We start from the raw sequence: 22,487 nt of genomic DNA on the forward strand, positions 1-22,487 counted from the left end.
ATCTATCTATCTATCTATCCCCCCCCCCCCACACACACAATTTGTTTCTAATTTCAAAATACATTTTCCTGAAAATATAAGTAATTTCCTACCCAAGTTTGGTCTAGAGTATTAAAATTACATTTTTTTGATCAGATGTTAATCTTCCCTTGACTTCACCCTGTAGGAAATTTTCATTGCTTGCTATTTCAAAAGATCACCTATAATACTTGCAGTTCCATCCGGTAACTTATGTTATAGCCCGTTGTCAAGTGTAAGCCAGTACTCAGTCGCTGCTCCATCAGTCAGACGTGGTCATAGACATGTTGCCTCCTTCATGGGCTGTTCCAGCACCGGTAGTGATGAAAGCTCGTAGTATTGTCCAATGGGTTCAATGCACAGCCTCACTACTACCTGCACCTTTATTTATTTCCTCTTCCTTTATTTCCTGTCTTTCATTATTGGATATGCTGATTAATCCAGGTGTGTCTGGATTTATCAGTAGTCACAACCAGAAGTATCAGATGCACCTGGATGAATCAGTGTGTCCAGTAATGAAAGACAGGAAATAAAGGAGGCACCTGAAGGTCAGGTAGTAGTGGGGCTGTGAATAGAGTCCATGACCTGGGCTGAGAGGAATGGGATACTGGGTTGTGATCGGCCAGTGCTGGGTTGTGTCTCTAGGATACTGATGGAATGCTAAGATGCTAAACAACAAGTGTGAACACGTACTTTCCTCTTAATCTGCTCACTGACCGCTACTTGTTTACCTGTAGTCAATCACCCGGAATCAACGACAGGTACGTCACTTCGAACCAGCATTGGCTGCTCCCTATAGGTTCTGCCCACATGTGTAATTCACATTATAAACAGGTCCAGTGTGATGCATTTATGGTGATTTTTTTTTTTTTTTTTTTACTGAATTCAAGCCTCTCTTGTTTATAAGTAAAACACAAAGCACAATTAACCCATAAAGACCCAAACAGCCACCGACGACCAAAACCATCTACTGATCTAAACTGTTTAATATCTGTTGATCCCCTAATCCTATCAATACATGTAAATAGTTGGTGTAAAATGCAGTTTGTCAATTATTTGATAATATCGGGGGTATAAACATTTTTAAAGAAAAGTGTGTATGTATGTGTGTGTATGTATGTGTGCATGCGTCTCTTCAGGGGACGGTAATAAATCACATCGCAATCATTTCATGAGAAGGGGTACAAATATTTTACTCCAAGAAAAAGAAGAAAGTAGACATCATAATACAAGCTCAACTAAGATCTCAACAGGAGCTGTGGCTGAGAATAACTCACCTGTGTACTGTTTCTGCTTTGTAACAACACCCAACACAGAGTGAGGGCACAAACCCCAGGGTAAATCTATACTCACTGCAGTAAAGTGAGAAGTCAGACCACTAGAGGTCAGCAAAAACAAGATGTTTAACAGTTCTACTTGCATGTTTCCTGTTAAATTTTCACATCCTGTATTTTCTGTTTAAATCCTGCGGAGCTTTTGATTTTCTGAGCGTTGAGCAGCACTGTCCTGTCTGAGCATGTTTGCCTGTATTTAATATTATTGGTAAAGCTAAAGAAAGAAAAAAACTGGTGGACTGTGTGCTTTTCACTTGGAAATATATCTATGATTATCTGAGCCCAGGTTTTCTGGTCTACAAAACTTTAAATTCTTATATTATAATAATAATAATAATAATAATAATAATAATAATAATAATAATAATAATAATAATAATAATGCCTCCCGTATAAACTGTGGAACAAATTGTGTGTTGAGATAAAACAAATATCAAACATAAGTCAGTTTGAAAAATATATAAAGAATTAAATCTTGAGAGGTAAAGTATCTGATAATGACTGAGGGCTATTTGTTTATGGATAATGTATTAACAAATTTACTAACTAATAACTATTGAAGAAAATTGTTGAACTGTTGATGTCGTGTGGGTTGAATGCAAAATTAAGAAAAACTTATTGTTAGATTCATGAATTAACCCATAAAGACCCAGCGCTACTTTTGTGGCAGTTCCCAATTAATTTTTTCTCTATTTTTAACTTTTTTTTTTTAAGTGATTTATCACCATTTATTCTAATTTTATGCTCAGCATTTTACATTCTTAAGTGAAAATCAGGTATTTTCCTACATTATTTTACTGATCATGATTGATGTTCATAAAAGCTCAAATCAAAGTTGAAGCTTAATATATCAAAAATAGAGAAAATGGAGGAAAAAGTGACTTTTTCAGAAAAAAAAAAAAATCCTTAACTGAACATAAACTCAGTGTGTCCATCCACTGTCATTGATCCAACTTCATGGGTTTTACTGGTGAATCAATGTTGTAGAAGATGATGGTGTTTACATGGTAACTACGGAGCCTGTGAACATCCAAATGGGTCAAATCTGATGATCCATGAAAAGATGACACACTGTATTTTACACTAACTATTTAAATGGATTGATATAATGGATATACATACATATATATATATATATATATATATATATATATATATATATATATATATATATATATATATATATATATATATATATATATATTAGGGCTGCACGATTTTGGCAAAAAATAAAATCCCGATTTTTTTCCCCTAAAAACTCGATTTTCGATTTTTGGGTAAAACTACAAAAGACAACAGAAGTCAGCATGTCGTTTTTTTGAGCAGCCCACAATGCAAGCCACTGCTCCAACCTCAAATCTGTGATGGCATCACATGATGAACCCACAGAAGTTTTTTTTTTCTTCATTAAATCTATATTGAATGAAGTAGAGTATACAAACAATGTATACAACAAGAAAATAACATAAGTTTGCCAGGGGGAATACACTACAATAAAATGTCATCAGAGCAAATAGTGATGGTTTTTTAGTGCCTTTTTGTTTCCAGATTTATCTAACAGCTTTAAATAAAGTTCAACATCTTTTAAAAAATAAATAATATTTGGTTTTGTGTTCCAGAACGTACATTTGTGAATGAAAAATTTAGCAAGTAAGATGAAATCGATTTGACGATTTCCCGTTTTTAAAAATCGTCCTTATTAAAAAATCTGATTTCGATTTAAAATCGATTAATTGTGCAGCCCTAATATATATATACATATATATATATATATATATATATATATATATATATGTATATATATATATATATATATATATATATATATATATATATATATATATATATATATATATATAAAATGGATCAACAGTTTTTTATCCTTTCATATCAGTCAATGATTTTGGTTGCCAGTGGATGTTTGGATCTTTATGGGTTAAGTTATTGATAAAGATGTAAAACTACTTGAGGTGTAGGACTAAATAAGTTTATACTTCTTCCTACTCCTTTTCAACCATGCAAATTCACTACTTTACACCATATTTTCATTTAAAGCAGTGATATTTTGCTTTTTTAAATGGAATTATGTATTTTAAAACATTTCCCTGTGGTCAACATAAACTGTAAATGCTCTGCTTGGGTCTGAATTCTTCATTAATTCAACTCCACAGGTCCATCTTCAACCCTATTTCTGAGTAATGACACCAAAAGGTCATTTTGAGCGCTGGCCCTTTAAATGCAAATGAGTCATTTCATGCCCCGCCCCCTCCAGGTTGTTGGCTGTGCTGCTCTGTCCCGTTCAACTAACAACTGAACATTTTAGGTAATCAGCTTGAAGTTTGGACATATTTTCAGTATGGACTACAACCGCTGCTGCTGACAAACAATTATGTCGTACTCTGAGAAATATTCATCGGAAGTCTTGACCTTATATGTGCAAATGTTGTGGCATAACTAGTTATAGACGTAACAAATTAAGCAGGAATTAAAACAGGTTGTAGAAATCCACTCGATTTTTGCCAAAATTAATTTGAAGATAGCTTTGCAGCACCTGGAGGATTCAAATTCAAACCTCTTGAACTATTAGGGTCCAAATACACAAATAAATGAACCAAAGACTAATAAAAGTGGGTTTAGCAAAATATGACCCCTTTAAAAGTTATTTTGTTTTTGTTTTATTTTGTTTCTTTCCATGTTTTAGATTAAAGAAAGAAAGATACATCTTTTGAAGGCAGCAGCATTTATTACTGTTGAAAAATCCATATCACAGCTACATGATCACTCCCAAATGTTTATTGTTCAAGACCTGTTTTTTTTTAAATGTTCTTTCTAATACTTTATTTCAACTGTTTCTTCCACTGACAGTTGAGAAAAGGACATATTAGAGATACAGAATGCAGTGAGAAAATGAGTCCATACACATGTAAATATAAATGAATGTACAGTGTGTATGTGAATATCTGTATGTGCCTAAGATGGACATGTCAATGGAAAATTATAAAAAGCAATAAATAAATAACTGTACATAAAAAAGAAAAAAATCCATATCACATGTTTCCGTTGAGCTTTAAAATAAACTGGGTGATTTCAGAGGCTGCATTTCTGACATTTTTGTCTGTTTATGGTTACATTCCAGCTGACTGAACTCCCTGAGACATCATATCTTTAAGATTCCTGCAAAATGACAAAGCTTTTGCATTCATTATTAACCCTTTATGCATGAATTATGAGAACCTTATTCAAGATTTTTATTCCTCTTTAGGCATGAAAAAAACAATGGATGCAATTTATGGAGTTACAAAAATGTACACTCGGCTGATCACCGTGTGTTTAATTTTTGACGCAAAGACATGCATTTAAAACCCATCATCAGAAAGTGATGTGAAAACTACGAAATAGAACATTTTTAATGCAGCTAATCTGATGTTTTATCATATTTTATCATACTCTAAAACTAGTTTTTACTTACTTCATGGATATCATAAATAAAAAAACCTTTTTGTTTAAGAAAACTGTAAATTAGAGTCTAATAGCAATTTGCAATTGATTTCTACTCAAACAAGTTCCTGCAGATCAGGTTGATCAAGAACAGCAAAGTTACAGTAATGGTACACTCAAAAAAATTATCTGTTGGATGAATGTAATAAAATTATGGAAAGGATTTGTACCTAATAAAAATGTGTTCATTTAGCGAGACACAATTTTGTTAAACCAACTAACTGTAAATATGTTGAGTGAACATGAAGTATTGGAGTTACTATTACTTATTTACAATATATGGGTCCAACTTAATTTGTAAAAGTTGTTTCAACATACACTATATCGCCAAAAGTATTGGCTCACCCATCCAAATAATCAGAATCAGGTGTTCCAATCACTTCCATGGCCACAGGTGTATAAAATCCAGCACCTAGGCATGCAGACTGCTTTTACAAACATTTGTGAAAGAATGGGTCGCTCTCAGGAGCTCAGTGAATTCCAGCGTGGAACTGTGATAGGATGCCACCTGTGCAACAAATCCAGTCGTGAAATTTCCTCACTCCTAAATATTCCACAGTCAACTGTCAGCTGTATTATAAGAAAGTGGAAGTGTTTGGGAACGACAGCAACTCAGCCACGAAGTGGTAGGCCACGTAAACTGACGGAGCGGGGTCAGCGGATGCTGAGGCGCATAGTGCGAAGAGGTCGCCAACTTTCTGCAGAATCAATCGCTACAGACCTCCAAACTTCATGTGGCCTTCAGATTAGCTCAAGAACAGTGCACAGAGAGCTTCATGGAATGGGTTTCCATGGCCGAGCAGCTGCATCCAAGCCATACATCACCAAGTGCAATGCAAAGCGCCGGATGCAGTGGTGTAAAGCACGCCACCACTGAACTCTAGAGCACCGGAGGAGCATTCTCTGGAGTGACCAATCGCGCTTCTCCATCTGGCAATCTGATGGATGGGTCTGGTTTTTTGAGTGAATGTCATTTTATGGGGTGGTGAATGAGCGTCCACTGTGTTGGCTGATACGAAACTAAACGAACAAAATCCATGAATATACAAGAGAACAGCTGTAGAATAGCTGTCTACTGTAGTGACCACTATGCATGAAAGGGTTAATTTTATTATCAGCATTTATATGTGGCATCTAGTGGTGAGGTTGTAGATTGGTAATAATTCTGTGCCACTCACTTCACTCCCCAGTGGCTTTGTACTATTTTTTTGGGCTTGTTTGTTTGTTCTCTAGGCACAAAACACTGGGTTTTAAAAGAAGTGGGTCTATTTCCTTTCATAAATGTATTCATCCACATTCTGCTGAAGATAACTGAAAGTATAGAGCTACAGGGGCATCGAAATGAAGCCAACAAAATACAACTCTGATATGAAACAGGACTGAAAAAAACAAAATGTCAACCTAACTGACTGATCTAACCAAAGAAAAAGAGGGAACATATGTACTTGACTGATCAAATCAATAGACATAAGGGAGAGGACAGCAGGGACAGCTCAATACTGAAGGTTTACTGGGAGGGGGTTTCTCAAAGTCACAAAGAATACTTAAAGGTTTCATTTACATAATGCTACATTATCAAATTCTCCCTAAAGTCTGTTCCAAGAATAAGTTCACTGTTTGGGGAGAATTTTCAAGGTTGTTTCTATGGATTCTCTGTAATCCTCAGCACTCTTAAGCAACCACAATCCTATTTGTGATTTGCAAATGGAAAAAGAACTGACCTCTTTGCTGGTGTGATATGCATTATGGTTATTTATAATGCATTTCACACATAAAGAAATTTAGATATTCTTACACATGAATAACTGGAACATTCAGAGAAAAACAAAGTCAAAGTGTTTAAAAAAAAGAGAGAAACTTTGAGAAAAGAAAGTATAGAGAAAATAAAATCATAATTAAACCATAAAGACCCTAAAGAACCTACTGATCTAAACTGTTGATCTGCCAATTCTATTAATACATGTAAATTATTGGTGTAAATGACAGTTTGTCATCTTTTCATATTCATCAGATATGACCCATTTGGATGTTCAGAGGCTCCGTAGTGAATGTGGAAACACCGTCATCTTCTACAACATTAATTCACCAGTAAAAACCATGGAGTTGGATCAATGACAGTGGATGGACACACTTGGTTTATGTTCAGTTAATGATATATTTCACTGTAAAAGTCACCTTTTCTTCAGTTTTTTTCTGTTTTGATGTTCTGAGCTTTTATGAACATCTTTGTGATCAGTCAATTAAACATAAGAAAATAAGAGATTTTCACTGGGAAAATGCAAAATTCAGAGAATAGCATTATAATAAATGGTGATAAATCACACAGGAAAGGTTAAATGGAGAGAAATATTCATTTAGGAAGTGTCAGAGAAGCCACACTTGGTCCTTATGGGTTAAAGAGAATGCAGACGTATATCATGATAAAAAAAAAACAAGGTGTAATAATAATAGACATGGGAACAGATGAATGTTATGAAATGTTTACATCTAGGGTGAATTTACCAACCGCCGACCACATATTCATCTGTTTTTACTAGACCAGGTCTTTCTGTCTACACTAAAAACTTAATTACTGATCACATCACACTGAAGCTCCTCTTAAACACACCCCTTCAGTGCCTCCCATATATTTAAGGTGGCAACAATAGTCACTACAGATGAAAAAAACATGTCTTGTATTTCCTCACAGGCTCTCATGAGGTTTATTAGAAATTAGATGGTTTCAGAGATTGAATTCAGAGCCCAAAAATAATATCTTTTCATCTTGTTAGCATGAGATAATAACTTGTTAACTCACAATACTAATTGGTAAAATGAGATTAAAGTACGTTTGGTCATTTACAAACCAGCTGATGAATTCTACAAAAGTCAGTCAACCTTCTGAGACTCTAACATAATTATTATTCTCTATTCTGTATGCCATTGGTGTTATTCTTATTATCATTAGTGTTATTTATACGCTCAGTTTATTTAACCCCTTCATGCATACTGGTCACTACAGTGGACAGTTATTCTCCAGGTGTTCTCTTGTATATTCATGGGTTTTGTTGTTATATTTGCTTATCATCCGACACAGCAGACACTTACTAGTTTTGTTTTTTTTTGCGTATTATTTCCATGACGTGAGTAAAAACTAGTATTAGTGTATGTTAAAATGTGAGAACATATCAGATTAGCTGCATTAAAGTGTTTTTATTTCATAGTTTTCACACAGTATATCACTTTATGTTGTTGCGTTTTAAATACATGCTTCTTTGGTTCAAAAATTAAACACACGGTGTCAAGGTGAGTGCACATTTTTGCAATTCCATAAAAAATAGGTTCATTAAAGAAATTTCAATCACATTGTTTTTTCCATGCCTAAAGAGATATAAAATCACTCAGGAAAAAAAATCTTGACAAAGGTTCTCATCAAAGGGTTAAATCCAGGTTAAAGACCCACCTGTTCTCAGCTGCATTTGAATAGCGTTTTTATTCATCCATTCAGATCTGCACTGTTTCTTTTAAGCTTAAACTTTTATCTGTTTATCTGTTTTTTTGCTTGTTTGTTTGTTTTCTCATGGATTTACTTTTTATTGCTTCCATGCTGTAATTCTTTCAATATTTTATGTAAAGCACTTTGAATTGTCTTGTACATGAAATGTGGTATAGAAATAAACCTGCCTTGCCTTATTGTCATCATTCAAAGGTTCTGTGTGTGATGTTTAGTTCTTAGTAGACATTTGTATCTAGAGATGAGGCTGCAGAACGCTACCATCTAAACACTTCTCACCTCCCTCTCCCCTGGGCGCTTGTGATGCAGCAACAGAAATGAACAATCAGCCCAACAGGACACACACTGGTGTTAACTTCTGTTTTGTCTATAGACTGCATGTAAAGACAGACACTGCAATTGTGTTTTCTCTCACGATGTAAAACTGAAGCTAAAATCTGGTGCTCACAGGAGCTCCAATGTTGATACAATATGACGTGTACACAGTAGAGACACTGGGATAAAAAAAAAGTTAATGAGAAACCTAGTTTAGTACAAAGCATTTAGTGAGTTTCACTAAAATATAAAAAAAATAAGTGGTGCCAGGCACAACAAACCCCGCCCCTCGCACATATTGTAGCTTATTCTGGCATCGATCCAGCTGATGTCATCATGTCTATGCATGTGCTGATGTCAGCATGTCAATTGCCTCTATATATGTGCCAAGTTTGAAGTAAATTGAAACAAAATTGATGTTTTTATAGACATGTGAAATGTTGCCCATTATTGGTAAATGGGAAAAAAAAAAAAAATTTAAAAATTCATATAACACCTTCAAGAGCGAACTTAAAAACTGGCTGAAATCAGATCACCATTGTACACACTAGAGCCCTGCAGGTCTGCTGATGCACGTTACATGTTTTCTCTCATGTGCCCAGATAATCTGCACTACTGCACCTCACTAACAAGAGCTGCTCACAACCAGGTAAACTGTTCATATTCATCATCACTGGAATCATATTTCCTCTGTTTTGCGCTGCAATGACCACCTGCCCATGCACCAATGTCTCTCCAGGTGTTTGTATTAGTACTTAAAGGTTAACTGGGTATGTGAACTAATGCTATGAAATGTGTGGGGGTAGCCTTAACTTTTAAAATGTTTCTTATTTTATGAATGCTGGCACTTTACATCTTACCCAGGGACAACAGTTGAAAAATTGCTTTTTAGCAAATACTGGCACATTTACAGAAATGTTGATTGATGTGTGTCCCTGCTAAATAATCAAATCAAATCAAATAAAATAACATAAATAAAAAGTTAACTTTGACCTACGTTTCCCACAATGTAATGACATCTATTCTGGGTCACTGACAATCTATAAACCCAATTTGGTATGAATTCAACCAATATTTTTGTTGCTAAAGTGTTAGCAAACAAAGAAAGAAACATACAAACAAACCAAAGACAATCCCCCTCGCCTCCCCGTTGTGGGGTTATAAATGAACATATGTTTTACCTGATGTGTTGATGGTGCTTGGTGTGGTCATTTGACCTTGGTTTAATTCATGGCTGTTACTGTCACAAATGTCAAAACTGAACTCCATCCTTTATTCACACACTCTTCTTAAGTCCAGCAGTGACATAATTACTGTATCTGTTAATGACTTAAACTGTCCTCCTTTGTTTCCTCCTGGCTCATTAAGTTTCCCTCACATTGAGGTCTTGACACTGGGGTGCATGGCTATATTTAATGCATAGACTGGGCCGGGCATGTTTGCTTTAAGTTCCAAAGGAAATGGCTGCAAATGTGGAATTCAGATTAGATAGCAGATCGTCAGTGCTTCAGCCAAACAATAATTAAGTTCCATTGCTGCTGTCAGGTAAAGAAATTATGTGAACAGTTTGTCACACGGTCAGTTTACGTTGACCGTGGGGTTTAATTTGGTGTGTGGTCTGTTATTTTTTCTAGCAGCCACTCCCTTATATCTCCTCAAAAACCCAGACAAGACAGTCTAAGTGCACCAGCTTTTCTTTTCTTTTTTTTTTTTCTTTTTCTTTTTTTTTTTAATTTCAGAAAAACTGGATTTTAGGAAATATGCCTTTAACTGCCCAGAGGCAAGTATATTCTCAGTCATGCAACACATTTAATTTTGCCACTTGAGGCACACAGAAGAGACAGACTCATCTGTGAAACATGTTTTTTTTTTGTTCTATGTTGGACGTTTAGTTGAATGCTTCTGCTGATGCACAGTGAAAAGGAAATGTGAACAAAAAGCCAACACCCTGGATACACACTTCAAAATAAAACCCTTGAACTGCAGGACAGTAAAATAAATGACATGTGAGTGTTGTTGTCTTTTCATTTTTAACCTAACCACCCCATTGACCCCTTTTGGGAAGTGGATGAGATAAGGAAAAACCATTAGCCAAAAGACATCCTGTAGCCCAGTAAACACCATGTAGAGTACTGCAGCGATAGTATAGCATCCACTTATTCTTCTGTGATGGCTGGAGATAGGCCAAACAGTGTCCAGCTGACAGTCATTACAAGTAATGGTATATATTTTATTCCTTTGTGACATCCTGTCAGCCAAATACATTAAACTATGTAAGTGACATTGCCCCCGGGGCCAGAAAAATTAGATTTCCTATTTAAGAAGAAGGGCATTTTGTCTGTCTGAAGAATATGACCAGCGGGTACTTTGTAGAAAGCAAAATCCCTCAGTGGAAAGATAAATGATAGGGTCCACTGCAGCATGTACAGAAAGAGAAATGGAGGCAAAGGCTTAAGCTGGAGCCTACATGCAGGCAACAAATGCATATGATTATAAATGTTCAATGCTGAGAACATGTACAACAACGGAGTTAAAATATATAATGTACATGGGTTGGACAAAATAATGGAAACACCTTAAAAAATCAACAAAATATAATTTAATATGGTGTAGGTCCGCCTTTTGCGGCAATTACAGCCTCAATTCTCCGAGGTATTGATTCATACAACTTGTGAATTGTTTCCAAAGGAATTTTAAGCCATTCTTCAGTTAGAATACCCTCCAACTCTTCTAGAGATGATGGCGGTGGAAATCGACGTCTTACTTGAATCTCTAAAACTGACCCTAAATGCTCAATAATGTTGAGGTCTGGGGACTGTGCCGGCCATACGAAATGCTCAACTTCATTAGAATGTTCCTCATGCCATTCTTTAACAATTCTAGCTGTATGGATTGGGGCATTATCATCTTGAGGTGAAGGTGTTTCCATTATTTTGTCCAACCCCTGTACGTGTACACTATAAAAAATGATTGTAGAATTAACACCAAAAAGTTGTAAAATTGCAACATAAAAAAACTGTAAGTGACAATACAATGCAAAGTTGTTTATTTGAAGAGATTTTTGTGTTAACGATTGAATCAAATATAGCTGTCGTTTTTACAGGAAGAGTATGAAGAAATTATGTATTTCTATTGTTTTTAGAAAGTAAAACTGTAAATTGAAATACAATGTGGTGCCGTTTAAATTGCAAGACCATAATGTTGAAATAACGGCATATTTGCTTTTTTATATACATACATACATACATACATATATATATATATATATATATATAGATAGATAGATAGATAGATAGATAGATAGATAGATAGATAGATAGATAGATATAAAAAGTTATTAAAAAAAGTAAACATTTAAAAAAAATGTAACATTTTAAATTTGTAAATTCATGGGTTGGTAGAGTTGGTAGAGTAGATCATCCAATAACCAAAGGGTTGGTGGTTCGAATCCTGGCTCTGACTGTCCATATGTCAAAGTGTCCATGGAAGACACTGAACTCTGAATTGCTCCCAGTCAGACCTGGTGGATTTGGAAAGTTCTTTGGACGCCATGAAGGTGTAGAAAATGTGCTAAATAAGTGCAGTCCGTTTACCATATAAATCCAGTGTTAAATCTACATGCTTAAAATGTTAAATCTACATGTTACTCCATAAATATGTTTACAGTTGGATGTGTTTTTTACAGTATTGTTCTGGAAACCACAGCTGCCAGTTTTTTTCCGTAGAAACAACAGGATTTTTTTTTTTTTTTTTTTTTTTTTTTTACAGTGTATTCACTTCTCAAGCTGTACTGATGGGTATTAGGCATGGTCTGAAAACACTGTGTGTCAGAGAGGAGGAGGAGGACCTGTTTTGCAACATTGGTCCCAGCAGTAGCAGCTGCATAAAGTAACCATTACAGTGAAATGTTCCCTCTGGATGTCCGGTGATAATATTTCTTCACACCAAGACTGGGTCATTTAAGCTGAAGACACTACTTCTGCGGCAGCCTCTAAAACACTCTGCTCCATTGTAGTGGGGCTCCAGCTGTCGCTTAACATTATTTCTTTGCAGTTCGCTGCCTGTATGTGGGAGAGACACTAGATGCGCACAAACACGAACGCGCACACGGAGTTCTGGGAGTTGAGAGAAAAAAAAAAAAAAAAAAAAGAGTCAAAATAGGAACCGACTGTGGCAAATTAACGGCTTTGAGAAAGTGCAGTTAAAATTAGAAGCGTCTTTCAACATGTGTTATGTGATTTTTTATTTTTTTTTTTTGTTCTTCAAGGTGAACGGATAAAAAAGCAAGTGGTCCTTGCTGTGAATGACCGTGCGTCATCGCCGTGGATCCAATAGGACGCACGCCTTCTGACGTGCCAAATATAAAAGCTGGTCTCCTCCACACTGTCAGATACTGGATCAGTCCTCTGCGCTCTGCAACCAGTGTCCACGAACTTTACACGGTCCTCACTCCCATGTGATCAGGAGTAAAACAACAACAACAACAACAACAACAACAAAAAGCCACTATGGAAATAAATTCCACGCTGTTGGGGGGGGACTGGGTCGGCCTGGGCGCCCTGGCTCAGAGACTGTTTGGGAATAACTCTCTGCTGTCTTTTCCTAACGGCACCAGCTCTGAGAAATCGGATGAGGAGGACTTGGAAGTCAACACGGACATCTACTCTAAGGTGATAGTCACTGTTATCTACGTGGCTCTGTTCGCCGTGGGTTCACTGGGGAACTCCATCACCCTGTACACCCTGCTGACCAAGAAGACCCTGCAGAACCTCCAGAGCACCGTGCACTATCACCTGGCCAGCCTCGCCATCTCGGACCTGCTTATCCTCATCCTGTCCATGCCTATCGAGCTCTACAACTTCATCTGGTTCCATCACCCGTGGGTGTTCGGAGACGCGGTGTGCAGAGGTTACTACTTTCTCCGGGACAGCTGTTCCTATGCCACGGCTCTTAACATCGCCAGTCTGAGCGTGGAGCGCTACATGGCCATCTGCCACCCGTTCAAAGCCAAGAGCATCATGTCCCGCAGCCGCACCAAGAAGCTGATCAGCGCCATGTGGCTGCTGTCTTTTGCGCTGGCCGTCCCCATGCTCTTCATCATGGGCCAGGCGATGCGGAACGGAGAGAAGATATGCACCACTACTGTCTCTCCTGTCACCATGAAGACGGTCCTCCAGGTGGGTGCCAGAAAAAAAAAAAAGGGGTCTGTTCTCTGGTATGCGTCTGCGTAACGCGCGTGTAGGTGGATCTCTTTACGCACCGGTCATTACAGTCACCATCTCACAGAGGGGTAATTTCTGGGATGTTCTATCTGTTAATTCCAGAACATCTGAGTCTAAAACAAACACTTATAAGCACCTGTTGACTTTGACTTGAATTTATGCTGAGAAACGGAAGCACCGCTTTGACTGCGGATCTAAATAAGCCCTTTCTAATAAGTCATTATAAGGATATTAAAAACATGTAACCAGCGGGTTGGCTGTAATGACTCTTGATTGCACTAACATTAATTTCAGGAAATGAACAAAGAGTTGCCCTGCCACTGACATCGACAACAGCCAGGATGCAAAATTAACCCATAAGTGTGACTTGTGACGGTTCCCAAGTGAATTTTTCCCTCCATTTAACCTTTCCTAAGTGATTTATCACCATTTATTACATAATAATCTAATGAATTCTGCATTTTTTCTGGTGGAAGTCATCTATTGTCCTGTTTAATTGACTGATCATGTAGATGTTCATAAAAGCTCAGAGTAAAGTCAGAAGTTATTCTATCAAAAAAAAAAAAACAACAACTAAGAAGTGACTTTTGTCGTAAAATTTGAATAATACCAGGGGTAATACCAGGAGATTTCATGTATAGAACGTGTTTGAACCACAAGAATGTCATTAATTCGTATGTATTGCAAGTAAACTGTAACCCTAACCCTGCCCCTGACCCTTCTCTCTATTTAATCTTTCCTAAGTGATTTATCACCATTTATGATAAAATTATCCTCTGAATTTTGCATTTTTTCAGGTGAAAATGATCTAATTTCCTGTTTAATTGACTCATCATGTAGATGTTCATAAAAGCTCAGAGTAAAGTCAAAAGTTATTGTATCAAGAAGAGAAAGTGACTTTCTCAGTAAAATATGAATGTAAACCAAGTGTGTCCATCCACTGTCATTGATCCAACTCCATGGGTTTTACTGATGAATCAATGTTGTAGAAGATGACGATGTTTCCATGTTCACTATGGAGCCTCTGAACATCCAGATGGGTCATACCTGATGACCATGAAAAGATGACAAACTATTTTACACCAATTATTAACATGGATTGATAGAATTAGTGGATCAGCCATTTAGATCAGTAGATGCCTTTTGTCAACAGTGAATGTTTGGGTCTGTATGGGTTAAAACATGACATACTGATGAACTCAAGAGGAATTGTGGACTGGTGACCCTCAGGAGAGGCTTAAATAAAGAGATCAGATGAACTGGGCAATGATTCTCAAGTCCAAGGAAAATAACAGTCAGAAACATGAACTTTCTGGCTTTAAGACTCAAACATCCACTGGTGACCAAAAGCATTCTGATCTAAAATGTTTAATGATTTGTGATCCATTAATCCTATCAATACAGGTAAAGAATTGGTGTAAAATACAGTTTGTCATCTGTTCATGGTCATCAGATATGACCCATTTGGACGTTCAGAGGCGAACATGGAATCATTGTCATCTTCTACAACATTGATTCACCAGTAAAACCCACGGAGTTGGATCAATGACGGTGGATGGAGATGCTTATTTGTGCATTCAGTTATTGATATCTTGGCTTAAAAAGTCACTTTTTCTTCAGTTTTCTGTGTTTCTGATAAAAACACTTGTTTTATCCTTGGGGTCAATTTGACCCCATTCAATGTTTATGTAATATGTGATTTTTTTTTTTTTTTTTTTTTGGCTTCATATTTTATGACTTTTCCTAATTTAATGGGGACAAGTGATTAGCATAAAATTATCATGATCCTATTTTTTCACTGTGCTGAACACACATTGCACGTATTGGTGTTCCTCTGAGGTCAGTTTGACCCCAGGCTGTTTTAGCTGTGTAAAACTAGTGTGTCTGTGACCTAACAAACCCACACCTGCAGGTGCAGAGGTGATACTTTTCAGTTGATCCACACCAGGGGGATGGAAAAAACAACTACTCCCACCAGAACTTTGATACTTCTGGTGGTGTGGGCATGTGGGAAACAACTTAACTTATGAACTCCTGCCAAAATGAGGAAGTCAGTGTAGGCTTGGAGTTGATCACACCCAAGTCTTTCCAACTATGTTTATGTTTATGTTTACGCATTTGGCAGACGCTTTTTTCCAAAGCGACTTACAGGGGAAAACCAATTAAATCACTCAATCAATCAAATTTGAACTACACATGCCTCCCATCTAAAATGATCATCTCAAGTATTATTATTATTATTATTATTATTATTATTATTATTATTAATATTATTATTATTATTGTTATTATTATTATTATTATTATTATTATTATTATTATTACTAATATTAATAATTAACAAATTGCCTGACAAAAATGTGGTCAACAATTTTACGCAAATCATTGTCAAAATGTGTCAAAATCATTGTAAAATGTGTTAATAATATTTGAAGATAATAGGAGGGTTAATTGGCTCTGAACTTTTATGAACATCTACATGATCAATAAATTAAATATCAGAATATACATGATTTTCACTGAGAAAATGCAAAATACAGAGAATAATATTACAATAAATGCTGATAAATCATGTAAGAAAGGTTAAATCTACAGAAAAACCATTTGGGAACAGTCCAAAAGTAGCACTGGGTCTTTATGGGTTAAGAGTAAGAGTCAGAGAGAAAAACAAGGAGGCAGAACTATAGAGCTACAGACGTGCTTATGCCTCTGCACAGCCCCCTCTGCTCCTCATGACAAATAGTGTGACTGTGCAAGTGGGAGATTATGCCAATCTGTAACTCTTACCCCTGGCGTTGCTTTTTTACAAAGCGCACTGGCTTCCATTCAGATGCCCAGCAGATTTGGGTGTTGGAGCTGCATTAAAACATGAAATAGTTAAGTGACATGGTTTGCTTCAAGCTGGAGGACTGTGTGTGAATGCTCGGTCATAACAATGCAGGCATTTGGCTCCACTTAAAAGGAAATTGGAAAACCACATGAGGCCATGTGTCTGTTAGTTTTCATCTTTTGTGACATCATAGTCATCATGGTCATCATTACTGTCATCTGCTTCAGTTTCTCATGTGCCTCTTCTGTTTTTTTCCCCAACATCGGACCCATTTGTTCCCATCCATTACCCTCATCTTTTTCCTATATCTGCTTCATGTCATGTTTTTGTTTTTTCTTCTCCATCTCTCTCTCTTTCTTCTCATCACCCCATCCTGATATTAAGTAGCTGAAGCGGCACCAAGGCGAACATTTCCTGTCTTCCTACGCTTTCACTGAAGCTATTGGCATTCATGATCAAGGCTCCAGTACATACCGAGACCATAAAGAAACATTTTTCCCACACCCTATACAAGAAATCCCTTTAGTCTAGTTTAGTCTGTGTTGATCTTTTCACATGATGTGAAGACAAGAACAATAAATAAGTTGAGTCAGGGGACATTATTGGAGGAATCTCAACACTGTTCTGGTGAAGGATAAAATTTCTGTGATGACATTCTATAGTGTGTGTGTGTGTGTGTGTATAAGATGCTCTGACCTTTGTTCTCGTGCTGCTATGGAGAGTCCCTAAACACTCACAGCAGAGAGTGGCACCAAGGGGAAAGACGGGGTGTGCATTTGTGTGGGAAACTGGAGTTAAAGGGATTAAATGACATGTAGGTTCAAGTAATGGAGGAGAGGCTGTGGTGTACCTTTGTACAGGTGGATGAACTTTTCGAAACTAACACTGCCTCAGCTCAGTTAGCCGGAGCCCCAAACTACCGTGCTCTGTGCAAAAAAAACATCTACAAAACAATCACTGTTTCTATTGCACTCAAACATCTGCTGGTTCATCTTGTTTACTAAACCAGTGTTTTTCAACCTTGGGGTCGGAACCCCACATGGGGTCACCTGGAATTCAAATGGGGTCACCTGAAATTTCTAATAATTGATAAAAAAAAAAAAAAAAACTAATAAAATATATATGGTGAGTTGAGAGTGACAATCTCAATACATAAAAGACATGACAAACTCTGAAGCTGAAACTGAAGCACTGTGGTACTGTTTATCTTTCAAATGTTCATTGTGGTCGGTTTCAGATGCTGCAACTCTTTCATAATTCATAGTTTGAGTTATTGTTTGTTCAGTATTAATTGTCAACCTTGTAAATCCAAGCTGGACTGACTGTACATATCCTGACCAAGGAAAATAAAATTCTCACTTTGTGCAGTAATCTACACCTGGCTTTTCTGCCTCCGTCCATAATAATATACATTATATAGACTAAATGTCATCTAAAATTAATGTTTATTTGCAACATAGTATAGAAAACTATTACATGATCAAAAACAAATTAATTTTAGGAGGAAAAAAAAGCCTCCGTTTTGAATGTCTGGGGTTGCCAGAAATTTATGATGTTAAATGGAGTCTTGAGTCAAAAAAGGTTGGGAACCACTGTACTAAACCGTTAAGACCCAAACCTCCACCGGCGACCAAAACTATCTACTGATCTAAAATGTTTAATACCTGTTGATCCATTAATCCCATCAATACATGTAAATAATTGATGTAAAATACAGTTTGTCATCTTTTCATGGTCATCAGATATGACCCATTTGGACATTCAGGGGCTCCGCAGTGAACATGGAAACACCGTCATCTTCTACAACCACCACCAGTAATTCACCAGTAAAACCCATGGAGTTGGATCAATGACAGTGGATGGACACATTTGGTTTATGTTCAGTTAATTATATATTTTAATGAAAAAGGACCTCTTTCTTCAGTTTTCACTGTTTTTCATATAATAACCTTCAACTTTGATTTGAGCTTTTTATGATCAGTAAATTAAAAATAGTAAAACACCTGATTTTCACTGAAAGAAACCAAAATACAGAGGATAATATTAGAATAAATGGTGATAAGTCGCTTAAGAAAGGTTAAAATAGAGAGAAAAATACATTTGGGAACTACCACAAAAGTAGCACTGGGTCTTTATGGGTGAAATTTGCCTGTTTTTCAATTGTTGCATCATTATAAAGCATCATTGATGATGAAAATATAAGACCTATAGGTTCTACTGAGCACTGCACTGAATGATAAATGCATACAAGATGGAATAAAATGTGTTTACTAAATCAGTCTCTTGCAAAAAATTTTAATTGTTGGCTATTTTTTTTTGTCTTCCCTATATCTAAACAGGTTGATTACCAATTCCTTCCAAATTTTACAGTGTATCCATAAAGTTTCTTTACAACTGAACAAATTTATTTATAAAAGCAAATGAATAGACAAATCTATGGAAATTATTACAAAATCAAAAACAGATATTGAAGTTGTTTTTTGTTTTTTTTTTGTCTCATTTAATCCACCTCTATAAGGGCACTATTAGTTACATGAAGGACATCCAGATGGTACTGGATTTGTTTCCATGTTGGCTGTATCATAACCTCATCAGTGGTGTCAGTTGTAGTGATGGTGTGATGAGGCCCCATGAATGTGTCAAATCTTTCTGGCCAACTGCTTCACCAAAAGCCTGATCAGACAAAGCCCCGTTTAACAGCTCATTTGGGAATACTGATATCTCCTGGTATGTGATATGTGGGCTTGTGGAACTCTTCATATAATTATTCAAGTATTATGCCAAAATCTCTATTTGAGGTTTTGTAAAGCCAGATGAAATAAATCTGTCCATATCATGGTAATCAATGAAGTAATATTGGTGGTATATCACAGTGTCAATAGATCAGCTGTGGTGGGCTATATCAATAAGGTATTGTGTATAATATGTGGCTGTATATGTGGATAAACAGTTACAGAAAGTGCTTGTGTGACTGGGATATATTTGAGATTTGGCAAGTTGGGTGGACAATTGGGGGTGCTTTATTGATTTTTATTCAGGAATTTAAAAAAAAAATTGACAGCGTTGGGGCTCAGGCAATTCCATCTTTTTGATATAACTTCCCCAGCTTTAGAATTAGAAAACATTCTCTTAAAGGGGACCGATAAAGCAAATTGAATCGCATAATGAGGCAGTCACATGATTTCAGCCTCGTTTGTATTTTGTCATGTGATATTCTGAAAAACGATACAGACCTAGAGACAGGCTTTATTTGGAAATGCCCCCTTTACTCAATACAGGCTTCAGGGCTTGAGTGACAGATGTAGCATCACTGGTCAGTGACATCAGTGATCTTTATCTTCAGGCCGTTGATGTCCTGTGTCTTTGTTTGATACACGATATCTTTAGCATAACCTCACTGAAGGAAATCCATGGCAGTGATATCTGGTGAACGAGGTGTCCAGGGAATTGAACCATCCCTTCCAATCCACTGGTCTGGAAATGTTAGATTTAGGAACCCACCAACATGCAGTCCCTAATGTGGTGGTGCACCATCTACCTGGAAAAGGATGTTTGGTTGAAGGTCACCCAGTTGTGGTGACACATTCAGTTTAAAGGTCAAAGGTCAACATTTGCCGTAATTGATCTCTCATTGAAGAAAAATGGACCAATGATTTGATTGTACATGATCCTACAATGTGAATAAAGTATATTGAATAAATCTGATTAACATATCTCATCAATTGCTTTTGTTTTGCTGTTAAATCTTTTTAATTGTAAAGAGACTTTGTGGACACCTTGTACTTTAGATCAGGGGTGTCGCTACCAATTCTGGGCCCCATGAAAGTTAAACATTGTGGTTCCTTTCATACAATTCAGTATCTTGTCGATCTGTTGGAGCGGGGGTGGGGGGCAGTCCATACATAACGTCACTTGCGCTAGCGTAAAAACAAAACTGAAACTTAACATGCTTTTAACGTCCGATTCCCGACTTCTATGCCTCTCTTATACAGCAGATTTTACACAAAATTTTCACAATGTTTAGCCTGTATCCACTGGACCCCCTCCTCTGAACTATGGGCCCCCTACAAATGCTAGGCCCCATGAATTTGTCGTGTTTACCCCCCTCTTATTGCCGCCCCAGCTTTAGATGCAAAAAATTATAACAGATATCATTAAAATTCATACAGAACTGTTGTATTTAAGCTGTGAGAAGGCTGACTAAGCACAAAAAACACCTTGGTCAGGGCTACAATAAGACACTTAAATGACAAACATTTACAAAAAAAAAATCTTAGCATTTACCACCATGTTGGTCTGAAACAAACACGAACACTGGTCTCCTGTGAGCAAGTCCAGAGTTATGGCTCAATACATAGATATGACACAAAAACACTGTGCCATATCTATCCCTGCTTTTAATGATTGTCCTGATTTAACCTTACCTGGTGTATGTTATTCATGCAATCACTAGAGGTGTACAAAAATGAGAGACATAAAAACACATGATATTTTCAGCCCTTTCAAAAATGAATCATCCTTCTGTTCTGGTTGGCTGATGTATTAGCCACCACAGGCTAGTTAGCATGGGTAACTACACTGTAAGACTGCACCATTAGTATGAGCTTGTTCATCAATAAATCGAGCTTTTCCTTTTAGTGTTAGTATGATGCATTGTAAGATTTCCAAAGACAGAGTTTCAGTGTGAAAGAATAGGGACAATGTATGAGTGAGGGAGAAGACGAATTAACATATTGAGCTGAAGAGCTGTTTTGTCGTTGTCAAGGCTGTATGATGCAGGCAAACTGAAAGCAAAGTTAACTCTGTGCACTCCCAGACTTCTGAGATATTTCCAGTGAATTTACATTTTGCATGGTTTGCGTTTAGCCAGTGCTCTTGTGTGCACTTTCCTTGGCATGTCTACCTGTGGGCTTGTTTGCTGTCATTGCACTTAGTCCCCCGCTGTTCAGGAGTCTCTGCTGAGGTTCCACAGGGTCATGTTGTTTGTGCAGCAGGAAAAATTTGTACTGCAAAGAAGCAAGATTGCTCCAGCAGAGGAAGACTTACAGAAATGTACTTTCATTGTGGGTTGAAATTGTCTGCCCCGTCATGATGGCACACAGACTTTACCATCATGAGGTTTGGCCAGTTTCTAACTCATATATCATTTTGTCATTTTGTCCATTTGATAGACCGCACACAGGATCATTGTCTGTACATGGACCGACTCACAACTTTAAACTCTGCAATCTGATAGACTGAGCACAACAATGCATTATTTGTAAAATGAGTTCAATTTAATTTTAGTTGCTATTATATAGGGATGCACCAATACCACTTTTTTCCAGATTGAGTACGAGTACGAGTATGAGTATTGTTGATACCGAGTACCGATATGAGTACTTAATAATCCCATTCCAGTTCTTAGTTCCATTTGTAAGTGTCCTTTATTGTCGTTGTCATTAGTCTGACTGGAAAAAGGTGCTGCTACTGACATTTAATATGTTGGAATGAGCGTTTCTCAATTAATCCCCCAGGGGGCGCCGCTCTTAATTAATCATACTGGACAAGTACCACTAAGAAGAGTAAAGTTTTTTGAGAAGAAGAAAGTCAGTAATAACAAACATGGAGATGACAGAGGTAACACTAATGTGATACTAATATTGTAGCGTTTTCACTAGTAAGGTGTAAAAGTGAAGCTTCAGCAGGTAGAGAAAAGAGAAATGAGTGATAAGTTTCATTTTAACTTCCACTGGCGGCGGTCCGCACTGCTCCATACCTCCTGGCCTAGCCCTGGG

At 36.9% G+C, this 22,487-nt stretch overlaps 1 protein-coding gene and 1 long non-coding RNA gene across 2 annotated transcripts in view; one reads left to right on the forward strand and one right to left on the reverse strand.

Moving 5' to 3' along the window:
- Positions 1 to 4,268: 4,268 nt before the first annotated feature.
- On the reverse strand, positions 4,269 to 22,278 carry LOC115421833 (uncharacterized). Its single transcript, XR_003935755.1, has 3 exons — positions 22,267 to 22,278; positions 7,744 to 7,755; positions 4,269 to 4,371 (listed from the first exon to the last, which is right to left on the reverse strand). It is a non-coding gene; the product is annotated as an uncharacterized LOC115421833 (long non-coding RNA).
- The window catches only part of ntsr1 (neurotensin receptor 1 (high affinity)), a 98,043-nt gene continuing 88,624 nt past the window's right edge, over positions 13,069 to 22,487 (forward strand). Inside the window, exon 1 of the mRNA XM_030137778.1 lies at positions 13,069 to 13,835. Within this exon, the coding sequence (XP_029993638.1) occupies positions 13,167 to 13,835 (669 nt within the window). The 5' untranslated portion in view covers positions 13,069 to 13,166. The remainder of the gene's footprint in view (positions 13,836 to 22,487) is intronic.

This window comes from Sphaeramia orbicularis, chromosome 7 (assembly GCF_902148855.1).
Source record: "Sphaeramia orbicularis chromosome 7, fSphaOr1.1, whole genome shotgun sequence".
Lineage (NCBI taxonomy): Eukaryota > Metazoa > Chordata > Actinopteri > Kurtiformes > Apogonidae > Sphaeramia > Sphaeramia orbicularis.